This window comes from Chrysemys picta, chromosome 4 (assembly GCF_011386835.1).
Source record: "Chrysemys picta bellii isolate R12L10 chromosome 4, ASM1138683v2, whole genome shotgun sequence".
Lineage (NCBI taxonomy): Eukaryota > Metazoa > Chordata > Testudines > Emydidae > Chrysemys > Chrysemys picta.
The window spans coordinates 83,380,445-83,395,774 of NC_088794.1; the positions used below are offsets into that span (position 1 = coordinate 83,380,445).

Sequence of the window (15,330 nt, forward strand, 5' to 3'; positions counted from 1 at the left end):
CTTGGCAAAGCTGGCCTCATTTTTTATAAATACATTCAGAAATTTGATTAGTCAATGTGTGGAGTCTTTTCTTCGCTGCGTTTGTTTTTTTTACATACAATTCCAAATCCACAAATGGGGAATAACTGCAGCTGTAATTTGATTTCCCATGATTAAAATTTTTAGTTCTCTCCATTTTTCTTTTTTACATATCTCCTTTACCCATTTTTACCCTCATAGTGTGAGGATATCTGTGGCAATCCATATAACTTTGTCTACTTAGCTCCCAGCAATCCTCGTATTTCTATTTTCATGATTCCCTTTTACCTTTGCTCAAAAGGTTAGATCTAATAGTTTCATCCTTAGATTTATAGGTCCTTCTTCAGTGGCTAGTTGCGGCACACACACTGAGGTAATCATTGCACCACATGCCAATCGCAGAGCTTGGGCCGGGAGCAGTTCCAGGTGTCTAAAAGTTGTTTTTGAGGCTGAACCAAAAGCTTGGCATCCGTTGTCTAAAACTGGTTTTATCAATGCTCCACTATACATTATCATCGATACCTTCTTATCTGCACCCCATTTGTTTCCAGCTACGCTTTTAAGTAAGTTCATCCTACTTGTACATTTCCGTATGTTATCTATGTGACCTTTCCAAGTTAACTTTTTATTAAGCACTATTCCTAGGAACAAACTTTTGATCTGAATTTTTTCACCATAAAGAAATAAGTCCTAGTCTTCCTTAATTTTCCTTCGGGTTAAAAATATTTCCTTAGTTTTTGCATGTGAGAATTTAAATCTCCAATAATTTCTGCACTTGGAAATTCTCTGGAGTGCCTCATTTTCTTTTCCACGGCTACTTCAAGTCTTTTATGCTTAGTTCATATAGCACGGTCGTCTGCAAAAAGGAAAATACTCACCCCCATCTGCACACTTTCCAGGAGGTCGCTTATCATAATGGAAAACAAAGAAGGGCTAATAATATTCCTTGTAGAGTTCCATTTGTAAGCTTGTAGGTTTTGGTTAAAGCTGTTCCCTCTTTGACTTGTGTAGTTCTGTCCCTTAAAAAGTCCTTTATCCACTAATATGTCCGCTTTTGTTAATTCCAATTTTGGTTATTTTTATATAGGAGGCCTTCCCTTCATAGCATATCATATGCTTTTTCAATGTCCAGGAAGACTTATCATAGAGTTCTTAGTCCTTATGCTTTTTTGTCCCTTCAGTTCTAGTCTCAATATATGATCAACTGTACATCTTCCTTTGCTGAAACCATTTTGTATCTGTTATAATATCATTTTCTCCAAGTATTCCACAAGCCTTAAATTTATCATTTTCCCCACACATGGTATGAGGGCAGTAGGCCCATAAGCATCAGGTTTTGTATGAACCCTGCCTGGTTTTTTAACTGGTATTACCAATGTTTGTTTCCATGCTATTGGCCCCAGTCCTTTGTCCCATATATTATTATATAACCACAATAAAATCTTTAAGCTCCCTTCTGACCAGTGCTGGCGCATTTCATTATGTATATTACCTTTACCTGGAGCTGTATTTTTCCTTTTTCTAATGGCTGCAATAAGCTCCTGCGTTTTTTAAATTTTTGTTTAACACATCATTAGTATATTCTCTCCAGCCATTTAATTGGTCACCATTTTTCCTCAATAAATCTTTCTTCTCCCAAAACTCATTGCTTTGATTCATATCACTACTGACCTTTTGGAAGTCTTTTGCTAAAATGTCTGCCTTTCCTAAATTGGAGACCTCAATTTCATTGTTTACAACAAGATCAGGTATACGTTTACTTTTACTTCCAATTCCATGCATTCATTTTGCTTGTATATTTTTGGAAGCTTAGAATCTTTGTACCATTTCCTATAGAAATTTTTCCAATTTTTGATAATCCTTTGTGCTACTACCTTACATCTTTTATAATTCATTAAGTCTTTATTGTTCATTGTGTGTTTTGCTTGCTTGTCTGCCTTATTTCTTTCCTTGATTACTAATTTGCAATCTTCATTACACCAGGGAACCAGATTTCTGAGTTGTAGGCAATTTCATGTTTTGTAGATGGCCATATCAGTTGCTGCTGTAATTCCTTTTATTATATTATAGAATTCTCCCAAGTTATCACTTACACAGTCACTACATAATTATTCATCACTTTTATATCTTTAAAAGGCCCCAATGAGCTTTTTAAAAATTCCAGCTAGGAACTTGGTGTTTTTTTTCTACATTTCCTTGGCAATAAGCATAGGAAAGTGATCACTTCCCATTCTGTTATCTTTATGAATTTCCCAGCTGCATTTAATGATTATTTGCTGTGGTTCCCAAATCCAAAACTGAAAAGGATCCATCCATTAAATTAAGTAGGTGTTCCTATATACAATATTACCAGGTTATGCATATCAAATTCTTCTAAGCATTTACTATTTAGATCAATTTTCTTATTTCCGCATAGCTCAGTATGACTATCAAAGTCTCTGCAAATTATGAATGTTTATTTGACATTGACTATTTTTTCTAATTCTAAAATAGTTTATTTGGATTACAGTAGAACCTCAGAGTTATGGATACCTTGGGAATGGAGTTTGTCCGTAACTGAAATCAGCAGCTGAGCTGCGCAGACCCCAGCAATGCTTCTGCTCTGCTTTCTCCCCAGCGGTAGGTGTAGGGTGGGGACAGGTAGCCCAGGTGTGCCTACCTTAAGATGCAATACAGGCACAGTACAATACTTGATTTTTATAAAAAAAAGCCCTCTGTTGCTACATAATTGGTTTCTTCCGGTTTCACATGGTGTCTGGTTGACTGGTCAGTCTGTAACTCTGGTGTTCATATCTTTGAGGTTCTACTGTGTAAACACTATAAATCTGTATTTAACTGTTTCTGTTCTGCATGGGAGTCTCAACAGCATTATATTCAAACCTTAGTTTCTGCATATCCATTTTGATGTAATTAAGTCCCTCTTTTATAAATATACAGACCCCTCCTCCTCTGATATACTCTGGAGTGATCAAGAGGCTATCATATCCTGGTAAATTGAACACAAGTTTACTTATTACCCATATTTCTTGCACACATGTTACATCAGGCTTTTTTCCCATTTCAAAGATGGCTTTCTTAAATTCTTGTCCATGGAATATTAAACTATGTGCATTCCAACTAAGGATCATTAAAACCAGGTGGTTTAGATTGTATTATTGCCTTCATTTAAAATCACATGAATGCAGTCAATCAAGAGGTTGTTTATCTTTAAATATTTTTCTACTGCTTTTGCTATGACTTTAATCTTTTCAGCTTTTTCCCCCGTCAGCAAGATGCAGTAAATTACTTCTGTAATGAATGTTATAAACGTCCCTTTACCTACAAGCAATACATAATCTCCCATTCCTCTCTCATTCTCCTCCCTGAGTAGAGGTGTGTTCTGCTGCAACTGTATATCTTTTCTCTCACTTGAGTATTTTTCTTTTTCTATTTTCTCCATTTGGGTATCTTTTCATGGCCTCAGCATATGATACTTCTTTTTTGAATTATTTTATTTTTTTGAATTTCTCTAACTTGTTCTGCTACTGAACATCTGTTATATTCTGCACTGTGCTTTCCCCTGCAGTTGTCGCATTTAGGTTCTGTTCCTTTGACACAGTTGTCATTTGAGTGATTTCCTTCACATTTACTGTACCTCATTGTTCCCTTAGAAATGGCTGTCAAAGGTTCGACTATGTGGCAATTATAGCACCTCATGGCAGAAGATGGGGGAGGGAATATATGGCTTAACCCAGAAATATTGATACCCCACCTTTAAGTGTTATGCCTCTTGATCCCTCTGTAGATGGCCAGTTTTCTCCCTCTCTCCTAAGTAGCTGTTTAACAAACAATAGTTTATCTTCGCCTGTACACTTTTTGATATCCTCGGAGAATCCTAACCTTATTCCCTACATAACCCCTCTTGCTTATGTCAGGAATTTAGGCAATTGACAAGTAACTTTCATTTTCCCTAAGCTTACAGATTCCAGAAGTTTTCAGCTTGCTCCTGACGTGTACAGTCTATCAATAGATCTCCCCCCTGCATTCTTTTAGCTCTTTGTAGGTCACCACCACTCTTCTTTATCCATTCCATTTTCAGGGGTTCACATTTCTTATCTTGACATCTTCTCACTGATTTGACAGTTATGAAATGTTGACTTTTATCCTGCGTTTGCTTTTCATTTCTGTGCATTCCTTCTTCAAATCCTGATATATCAAGACTTCTTTTCCCCCTGTTTTGAGACCATTCTTTGTCCCCTGCTGCTTCTCCTTCGTAGTCCAAGGACATTTTATCTTTTTCTCCCCCTGCTTCCATTGTCAGTTTCAATGTTCAGCCTCCTTTCAGCCAAGGACCAGCCACAGCCCTCCACCACCCAGACTGCTCCTGTGGCTCAGTCTCACAGTCTTCTGCCAGAACCCAGCACTCAGCCCAGTTCCAACCTCTGGGCGGGCTGGCCAGCCCACCTAGTCCTCTTCTGCTCTCAGTTTCCTGACTTTTTACAAGCCCAGCCTGCTCCTGCACAGCTGGGCTTCATCTTCAATTAGTGCGTATCAGTCAAGCCTGAGTCTCCCCCAGGTGCAGCCAGTAAGGTTAATTGGTCCCTTTTGAGCTACCTTAACCTCTTCAGGGTTTGTGTGGTGTGAATACCCCAGCACATCAAGTTAGTGTCCTGTATGTAGCAAGATAAGCACCAATACTAAGACTCAGAATAGGCAGCTCCCCTTGCCTGGAATCCCAAGTCATTTCTGAGTCTCACTCTTGCATGGATCTGTAGACCTGTCACTGAGCCAGGTGGTAGGATTTTTAAAAAAAGAAATCCCTGTTTTTAATAGGACATGGGTTCTGATGTGTCTAAATATCTGTTCTTTCCTTTCTGATCAGATCCTATCCCAGCTTACAACGGATGTTGCTGCTGTCTTTTCCTTTTCCTTCCTCAGACAATACTGTATGTGTTCCTCTGATGGGATGGAATTAGCCGTTTGGCTGGCAGACTCTTTGGGAATAGGCTTTCTAGCCAGTCCTAGCACAGTTTGCCAAGTGCAATGTACCATCTTCTAAAGAGGAAAGATGGCTCTGATCCTTCCACTCCTTATGCTCCTTATTAAAACCATAAATGTATTTAGTTTTATGCCTCCGGATAGATTGTGTCTGATGTACCCCCTCTCTTCTTTCCCCCATAGGATATACTTTGGGGAAGTGCAGCTGAGCGGCTTGGGAGAAGGTATGGTTGTGCAATGGATATAAACTAGCTGATGGCTCTCTTCCAAATTGTCAGATGTTGTAATAGTATCCTAGTGTTATAAGAAGACCAGGCCTGCAGTTCAGAAGTAATTTCTGTTCTGCTTTATCTGTAAGGAATGTTACAAAATGACAGTTATGTCCTTGTAACACTAACCTTAGCCTGAGAATCCCTACTAGCCCATGGATCCCTACTGTGAGTAACGCTAATTCTAGGCTGGAAAGCCCTAGGCTGTAAACCTAGCCTAGAGAGGCCTACCCTTAGTAACCCTAGCCCTAGTCTGGAGAGACGTACTGACTAGACATAACCCTAAGATGGACAGGCCTACCCTTCATAACCTGAACCTTGGCTTGAGGATTCTTACTGGCCACAGGACTCCTCCTAGCCCAGGGATCCCTACCTTTAGTAACCCTAACCCTAGCTCGGGGACCCTATCTTAGTAACCATAACCCTGGCTGGGGAAGCCATACCAGCCCTAGGTCTACCCATAGGCTGGGCACCCCTAACCTTGGTAATCTCCAACAAAGCCCAGGGAGCCCTGCTGCCCCACTACGCTAGCACAGGGAGGCCTACTCTTAGTAGCCCTAACCTTAGCTTGAGGCTCTCTACTGGCCACAAGACTAATCCTAGCCTGGGGATCCCTACTCTTAGTAACTCTAATGCTAGTCCAGGGAGCCCTCCTGGTGCCAGACCTAAACCTAGCCTGGAGAGGGCTACCCTTGGTAACCCTAACCCCAGCCCTGGGAGCGCTACCTAACCCTAACTGTAGCCCAAGGAATCCTATTAACTAAAGGTCTAAATTTAGACCAGGGATCCCTCCCCTCGCCTGGGAAGCTCTACTGACCCCAGTCCTAAACCTGGCCCAGCGAGGCCTACCCTTAGTAATCCTAACCCTCACCCAGGGACTTCTATCCTTGGTAACCCTAACCCTAGTCAGAGGAGACCTACTGAGTCTTGGCACAACCCTGACCTGGAGAGGCCTTCCCTTAGTAACCCAAACTCTAGCCTGAAGATCCCTACTGGCTACAGGACTAATCCTATCCCAGGAATCCCTACTCTTTGTAACCCAAACCCCAGTCTGGGGAGCTCTACTGATGCCAGGCATAACCCTGGCCCATAGATCCTTGCCCTTAGTAACTCTGACCATAGGATGGAGAGCCCTACTGTTCCCAGGCCTAAATGTAGGCCAGAGAAGTCTACCCTTAATAACCCTAACCCTGGTCGGTGGAGCCCTACTGGTCCCAAGCCTATTGATAGCCTGGGGATCCTATCTTTGGTAATCTAACCCTAGGGCAGAGAGCCCTACTGACCCAGGCGTCACCCTAGCCTGGGGAAGCCTACCCTTAAAAACCCTAACCCTAGCTCAAGAAGGCACACTAAACCCAGGCGTAACTGTAGTCCAGAGATGCCTATCCTTAGTAACCCTAACCCTAGCCTGGAGACCACTGCCTTCAGCAATCCTAACTCTAGCTCAGGAAGCCCTGCTGACCGCAGGCATAACTCTAGTAACCTTATCCCTAGCTTGAGGATCCCTGTTGGCCACAGGCCTAATTCTAGCTGAGGGAACTCTACCCTTAGTAATCCTAACCCTGGTCAGAGGAGCCCTACAAGCTCCAAGCCTAGTGATAGCCCAGGGTAGGTTTGCCAACTTTCTAGTCACACAAAACTGAACACCCAAGCCCTGCCCCTTCCTTGAGGCCCCCCCCCCTTACCCAAGGCCACGCCCCCTGTTCACTACATTCCCCCTCCCTTGGTGGCTCGCTCTCCCCCCACCCTCGCTCACTTTCACTGGGCTGGGGCAGAGGGTTGGGGGTGTAGGAGGGGTTGAGGGCTCTTACTGGGGGTGCGGGCTCTGGGGTGGGGCCAGAAATGAGGGGTGCAGGGGGGGGCTCAGGGTTACCTCGGGTGGCTCCCGGTCAGCGGCGCGGCAGAGGGGCTAAGGCAGGCTGCCTGCCTGTCCTGGCACCCAGTGGCACTGGAACATTTTTAGTAGTGGGGGTGCTGAGGTGAGGGGGTGGAGGGCCGGGAGCAGGGCATAGGCACGGGAAGCAGCACCTGCAGCCCTACTTCCCGTGCCTATGCTGGCACTGCGCTGTGCATGCCCCGGAAGCAGCAAACAACCAGCAGGTCCGGCCCCTAGGTGGGGGTGCTAGGAGGCTCCACGCGCTGCTCTTGTCTGCAGAGTGTGGAGCCAGGGCAGGGGGCAGCACGCGGAGCCAGGACAGGTAAGGGCTTGCTGGCCATTTCTGGAGCGCAGCACGGCGCCAGCCAGGACAGGTAAGGACTAACCTGCCTTAGCTCTGCAGCACCGCCGACTGGACTTTTAACAGTCCAGTCGGTGGTGCTGACCAGAGCCGCCAGGGTCCCTTTTCGACTCGGTGTTCTGGTCAAAAACCAGACCCCTGGTCACCCTAGCCCAGGGCCCACTACCTTAGTAACACCAGCCTGGAGTGCCTTACTGGCCCTAGGCATAACACTGTCCCCAACATGCCTACCCTGAGTAATCCTAATCCTAGCCCAGGGAGCCCAACTGACCCCAGGCATAATCCTACTCTGTGGATCCTAACCCTAGGCCAGAGAGCCCCACTGAACCCAGGCCTAAACCTAGTCTGGAGAGGCCAACCCTAATAAATAAATAAATAATACATTAATGGAGATATCCCATCTTCTAGAACTGGAAGGGACCTTGAAAAATCATCAAGTCCAGCCCCCTGCCTTCACTAGCAGGACCAAGTACTGATTTTGCCCGAGATCCCTAAGTGGCCCCCTCAAGGATTGAACTCACAACCCTGGGTTTAGCAAGCTAGTGCTCAAACCACTGAGCTATCCCTCCCCCCAAACCCTTAGAAACCCTAACTCCTGCCTGGGAAGCTGGGCCCTTAGCAACCCTAGCCATGGATCCCTAACGACCACAGGCCTAACCATAGCCTGGGGACCCCTACCCTTGGTAACACTTCCCCTAGCATGAGAAGCCCTCTACTGACTCAAGACATAACCCTTGTCCAGAGAGGCCTACCCTTAGAACTTTGACAACGTTCACGATGATGGTCACTTCTACTCTAGCAGTCCAGGACTGAAATAGTAGAACTGAGGTGCAGCTGTACGGTTTAGGACTGGAATAGCAGTAGGTGATGCCCCTCTTTCCTGAATGGCATCAGCAAAGCTATGTGTGGGGCCAGGACTGGAATTTCAGGCAGTGCAGCTGTCTAGGGTGACAGTAAGACAGATACCACAAGACAACGTATTGCTGCTGTTTTCCCTTCCTGTTTTTGTTCAGAGCTCAAAATGGAGGGATTAATGAAACAGAGTTTAGGAAGATATAATCCAGATTGGGTGTATGGAATAGAAATAATCAACCTTTATGACCATCACAAGAAGCTAGTGAAACTGATAACCACTCTTCTATCCCTTTAGGTTTCCAGACTGTCCGTGTTGGAACAGTGGGTACCCCATTGGGCACCATCACTCTGTCTTGTGCCTACAGAATCAACCTGGCCTTCATTTCAACTAGGTGAGGAAACATGGTCAGCCCAAAAAGCATCTTCTAAGAAACCATTAAGCCTCTCGTTCCCTGAGCCCTTAAATCTCTTCCTCACAGTTCCTCATTCCAGCTTAGGTATTCTCACATTAAACATCCTCCTGGATCCTCAAGTCTTGCAGAGGGGGAGTATTTGGGTAGCCCTGAGCCAGACTCCAGAACACCATGTCACTGGTTCATGCTTGGAGTTGCAGGGTTGAATTGTGGCGATGCTCTGGTCCCCATTAATAGATACAAGGGACTCTTTGGGAATGAGTGGGGACACAGTAGAGAGGGGAAGCCAGTCTTATCAATAACACCATTTGCTTGTTGCGTTACAGGCAGTTTGAGAGGACCCCACCTATCATGGGGATTATCATTGATCACTTTGTGGACCGTCCCTACCCCAGCTCCTCGCCCATGCACCCCTGCAATTACAGGTGAGGAAACAGAGATGTGGTCACGGGCTATAAATGAAGGCATTCTTATGCCCAAGTACAGAGCCTTCTCTAGCACCTGCTGACTGGGCGTAAAGGAGGACTGCAGGATCAGTGTCACTCTTATTAGAAATGGAGCATGTGAGGAAAGGCAGCATTTCCCCCTCTGGTTTAGAGGTTTGAGTGCAGCTAGCCTCAGAGGATTCTCAATGGTCCTAACTTCTTGCTGTAGCATTCTAGATCATTTAGCAGTCAGGGTGCAATCTCCTTTGTGTCAGTGATGGAGTTATCTGATTACATATTGTACGGAATGGAAAGTGTATCCATTATCATGCAAGACACTTGGTACAGAACCTGGTGTCACGGAAGCGTGCATTTATAGGAATTCGCATAGGTGCATATCAGTGTGGAAAAGCTCACAGGGTTCAGATTTTCCCTCAGCAGTAGGGTACATATGTAAGTAAGAATGGAGGAAATAAGTGCATGAAGTTTGCCTTCTCTAAAATTCCTGTGATGATGATCTAATCAAGAGCAGTGGCACAATATTTGGTATTGGTCCCAGGTCCAAATTTGGTATTGGTCCAATATTTGCCAACACCAAAGCTGGTTCTGTTGGTCAGTATATCAAAACCTTTTCTCTTTGAAAAAGAAACCAGATGGAGGAGGAAGCACCTCGTCCTTTGGAAAGTTCTAAGCTCGAAGGACTTAAACTCCTGACAGTGTTCTCTTCAGCCCTGCCAAAGAAAGAATCAGAGCCCCTTCGTAATTCGTCTTTCAACTCCACCCAAATACTCTGTCCTCCTGCAGCATCTGAGTCTCACGCAATAGACTAGATGATCACAATGGTCCCTCTGGCCTTGGAATCTATGAATACTTTTCATTATTTCTTTTTGTCTTATGGAATATTCCTATCGTGAAATTTCTCTCCTCTTGTTGCTCTAGAACGACTGGTGAGGACAATGGGGCAGCATACCCATCAGTGGAAGACTCCCAGGAAGTGTGCACTACCTCTTTCTCCACCTCCCCTCCATCCCAGGTAGGAGAAAATGAGCTCCTTCAGTCCCAAAGGCAAGTTGAACAATTAATTCCCTTTAATGCAGCTCAGCATATGTCCTCTGAAGTAGCAGGTTTACAATCTAACAGCAGTATGCTGTGTGTTCAGTTTCTGTAATTAAAATTTGTTTACTTATACATATGTATTGCCCAGACTTTGCTCCCCTCTTTGTAAAACCCAGGTGGATGCTAATTCCAGCAAGACTCCAGGGGACAGAAGGGACTGATTTATGAGGAAGGATTCAAAAACTAAATCATGTAACTGGGCTAAGCAATCTTTGAAGAGGGAAACAGCAGTCTACAGATATGTCTAGGGGATAAACACTATAAAGAAACGAATGAATTCAGATAAGGCCAAGCAGTATAACTAGGTGTAATAGCCTTGAATTGAGAGGAGGAGTATCAGGAGAACACTTACCTTACTTTGCAGTCTCCTAGCCCATGGAACTAGTCTAGGAAAGGGGTGGAAGCCCTATCACTTGGAGCATCTAAAACTAGACTGGACAAACACTAACAAGTACCTGATGGGGAACAGTTCTGCATTGATCCTTGGGGTGAATTATATGGGACCTAGTAGGTCTTTTCTAGAGCTGGTTGAAATTTTCCACTCATTTCATCATTTTTAAACTGTTCATGAAAAAATGTCTATTAAACATTTTTTTGCAAAATTTTCGGAGACCCTTTTAAAAATTGATCCATTTTTGTTTATTTAAATCTGCATTTTCTTACTGCAAATGCAGTTTTCAATAAATGGAAGCATTTGCATAATTGTTTTCATTTAAAATATCTCTGGAAACAATGCAAAAAACAGAAAATGGGTCCATTTCGAACCCCACAAAATGGAAACAACTTCAAAATTTCTAGCAGTCTTCTTCCCCCTTTTCAACCAGTTTCACCCCCCCACCCCCGCTTTTCCTGTTTGTAATTTCTATAGCTCTCTAACTAAAGCTTGGTCAGATTATCTGTTCTCCTGTAGCTTTAGAAGATCAAGAACATTCAGTCTAATTCTCTGCAAAATTAAGTGGCTCTGGTGAACTTTAAGATCTCTAGTTCATTTTTTATGTGTCTGTGTTACTATGGACCAAAGTGAAATGCAGTTTGAGAATGTTTTTCTCATTTGAATGAGTTTGCTTTGGGTCACTTATTGCCTCAAGGTGATCAATCTGATAAACTATTACTAAATGGATTTATTACTAGATTTATCAAATTAAATACATCTCAGCAGGCCTCTCTTGTCCCTCACTGATATTTTGATGACCGGTTCACCCAACAATGTTGAATCAGCCAGGGAGTGCTCATGGTAAGTCTGAGAGAGTAAAGCTGTTGGTTGCTAGACGACCAGCACAAGAGACTTGTTTGAGGCTCAGCCCCATGCTCTCTGCCTTTCAATAAATGGTGTTAATACCTATTAATGTTCATGACAAAATTTTTACTGGTCCCTGTCTCAATCGCTCATAGCCAGAGTTAGTTACATAATAGTAACAATGATGTGAAATAAATTGCCATCGGGTGTCTTTTCGGAGGGCATGAATCTTTCTAATCTTGGAAGAAAAGCTCTATGAAACCATCAGTGCTTTGAGGATTGGTGACTAACAGCAGCCTCTGGTACCACTGCTGCATGGTTTATAATTTACATACGTAGTATGATCAGATGTAAAGCAATTGTCAACCTTTCTGGCCAAAGGCAGCGTTTAAAAAGGCACTATAAGGGGACAACATACACTGAAAAAAGACAAACCATCTTTATATATTTATAAACACCTAAAAGTCCAGGTCCTGTACTGAGACCTGTCTGTGCACTGGACCCTGTACATACAGACTGTGTCCCCCCCAAAGCTGCATCCCACATTCCTACTGAGTGGAAGGGAGGCTCAGCCACTCTTTGCTGCTGAACCTCAAATAGGCCTATCCAGGGATCCATATATTGGGAGGGGGTAAACACAAGATTGGCGGAACACATCCTCCTCCTTTTAGCCTTGCAGAGCTTACCAGAAAAGATGCAGACTACCCTGCATTGTATTTTCCGTGGAGAACACCAAAGTGTTCAAGGATTGTACCTGCTAATGTGATTCCAATGGAACTGTGCTGCCAGGAAGCTGGGAGACAGACCTGGTGCGGTGGGAGGGACCAGGATTTCCCATGGATGGTCCACCCCTCTCACATCAGGCACCCTCTGCTAGACAATTTTTAATGCCACAAATTGCCAATTTCCACTTATGGCCCTGCTCCAATTGCTGTGTTCTGGTATAAAAATGATTTGGATCGTGGTAGTGCCCAGAGGCCTCAGCCTGGATCATGGCCCCATTGGGCTGAGTGTTGCACAGGCACACACAGAGACATGTTCCCTGCCCATCAGAGTTTACAGTTTTGGAACACTAGCTACATCTGAAGGGGAGACCATCAAAATATAGACAACTTGTATGTGTTCAAATCAAAATCAGTCTCAGCTGTTCCCAAGAGCCCCTCAGCATAGCCTTCATGAAGTGACTAGCGGTCTTAGTAAGCTGTGCAATGGAGATTTTGCCAATTGCTTTATGTCTCATTCTCTCTGGAGTTGTGATGGGGAGCGGTTCACTGCAAGACTGACGCCTTTACAAATTAAATTAATTTCTGGCCGTACTGAGAATTTTACCATGCATAAAGCTGTCTGACTGCTCTAGCCATAGAAGCTCCTCACTAGTGTTCAGTTCATCCAACTCTTTTCAGTTCTTCTCTCAAGTCCTTTTCTCTTTCTTCCTTCCTTGTTTTCCTCTGTGTGTCTGTGTATTGCACAGTGTGTTTTTACTGTCACTAAGGCACATTTTCAGACCCCTCCTCCTGTGGTGATGGACACCTTGAAGGTCCCTATGATGGGACTGGCCTTTTCACATCAAGTGAGTTCACAATAGAATACAGTATCTATGGCCTGATAGTACTTTAAAAATGGAGGAAGGTACAAGTTTGACTATCCAGAGTGTACATTGGGAAATAAATCTGTTTGATGCTTCCTTATGCTGAAGAAGCTGCTCAGCCCAAAATGGGATGGGCTTTTTATTCTGGTTAGAGCTGTTCGCAATGTCTGTGATTCTTTCTATAGCAGGTTTTTTTGTTTGTTTGCTCCAGTGCTCTTTAAACTAAAAACTACTTGCTGCGTAGCACTGAGCAGCAGCCCTATAGGAAGCAACCAATGCATGCAATTTGAGAGGTCAAGGGGGGAGGGTGTCTTGTCAAGGTTTCAAGGGATCTTGACTGCAGTGGGTAGAAGAAATTTAATTTCTCAAAGTGCACAGTGCTTTGTTGGCTGGCAGGGGCTTGGGAAAGAAGCAGCATTCCTCACCTCTGCAGGGAGGGAGGCCCAGCATACCTCCTGTGATACCAGCGACCACCTCACAGACACAAGGCTTCTTATTGACAAGCGATAGAGGAGCTTTAGGCAGCTCTTCTTGAGAAGTAGGCAGGGAGTAAAGAAAAGGGGAGGGGTGGCAAAGGTCTTAGACTTAGAGGGTCTTGGAAGGCAAAAATGAATTGAATGCCCCATCTTGACAGTGTGCTTTGAAGCATTTCAATGTAAACATCTGGGGTAAAATCCTGACCCCTCTCAAGTCAATGGGAGATTGGCCACTAGCTTCAATGGAGACAGGATTTCATCTGTGGTTGTCGAGGGCTCAGATCCTAAACGGTATTTAGGTCCTAACTCCCACTGAAATCAATCAGAGTTAAGTACCTAAATATCTTTGAGGATCTTGACCTCATTCTCTTCCCCAGTCAGGATGTTTGCTTGTTACTCACGTGTTCTGATTGCAGGAACTTAGAGACCATCATCTGTTACCCATATGACACAACAGGCATCAGTGGATAGTGCTTGAAGTGTTCTCTCAGGAGTAGCCTCTGGCTCTGGAACCTGTCCCTCCTGTAACGTGGCACTTGTTCCAAGAGTGTTAAAGTTGAGACACTGTTAACTTGAAAAAAATCCCACCACTCTGTCTGAAAATGTTTGATCTCTGGTTATTACAAGCAACACCTAAGAGGACTAGAAAAATGTCTATTCTCTACTCTTGTTTGTTTATTTTGTGCTTCTCACAGCACTTTGTATAGTCAGTTTCTATATCTCCCCTGACTAGTCAGGTAGGTTTCTCCTGTAAGTCTGGATCTTTCACACAGCAACAGGGGAGAGAATCATTTTTATAGAACAGAAACATTTTTATTATAAAATCACACACATTGCTGGGGATCTGAGTGGCAGGTGCAGGGCTGAGGTTACTTTTAACTCCACTTTTAAAAATGAATTGAATTTCAAGTTGACAGTGTCTGGTGAAGAGAGACTGGCTGTCTTAATTCATAGTAAATCACCGGGTAGTGATGGGAAGGGATGTCTGCATGAGTTGGGGGACTTTTTAAATAAAGAGAAAGACTGGCCCCTAGAGTTCCCTGAGGGACTGGGGACTCTCTGGGGAGCAGAAAGCCCTATGAAAGTCCGAGTACCATCAGATGATGCTCCTAGCAAAATAAGAGTTCTTGAGACTGGGCCAGCCTGGTTTGTGAGAAGAGACCACTCCATCCAGCTTAACCCAGACTCTAGAAGGAGCCCAGCTGATATCTGTGGGCAGCCTTAAATTGTCAGGCCCCACCTCAAAAATGTCAGCACTCGGAGTACTGATTTACTTGGGGATTCAGTGTTGTAGCCATGTCAGTCCCTGGGTGGGTGAGGTAATATCTTTTATTGAACCAACTTCTGTAGGTGAGAGAGACAAGCTTTCAAGCTACCTCTTGCGGCTCCTCTTCAGCTCTGGGAAAGGTACTGAGGGCTGGTCTACACTGGGAACTTATATCGGCATTAGCTACATCTCATGTGGTGTGAAAAATCCACATCCCTGAGTGATGTAATTAAGCTGAGTTACCTCCAGTGTAGACAGTTCTAGGTTGATGGAGGTGGAGCACCTACACCAGTGGAAGAACCCTTCATGTCCTGGGGGTCGGGTCTTGTGACCGTTTTGTGAAAAGTGTTCATCCGTGAGTGATATGGTGTTTTTTGTCTTTTATCATTTTTCTGTGTGAATTCAGTTAAGAGCGTAGTGAGTGTCTGATTTCCCCCCCCACAGTTGTTGTT

At 44.1% G+C, this 15,330-nt stretch overlaps 1 protein-coding gene across 22 annotated transcripts in view; it reads left to right on the forward strand.

The window, feature by feature from the left end:
* The window catches only part of ATG13 (autophagy related 13), a 47,857-nt gene that overhangs the window by 21,345 nt on the left and 11,182 nt on the right, over window positions 1-15,330 (forward strand). For 7 of the 22 annotated variants that reach the window (XM_065595151.1, XM_065595142.1, XM_042849224.2 and 4 more), the window contains 4 exons: window positions 5,179-5,219; window positions 8,652-8,748; window positions 9,096-9,194; window positions 10,134-10,227. In XM_065595151.1, the coding sequence (XP_065451223.1) occupies window positions 5,179-5,219; window positions 8,652-8,748; window positions 9,096-9,194; window positions 10,134-10,227 (331 nt within the window). Of the gene's footprint in view, window positions 1-5,178; window positions 5,220-8,651; window positions 8,749-9,095; window positions 9,195-10,133; window positions 10,228-13,018; window positions 13,118-15,330 lie in introns of all 22 variants that reach the window. The other 15 variants (XM_065595153.1, XM_065595144.1, XM_065595149.1 and 12 more) reach the window with 3 other exon arrangements.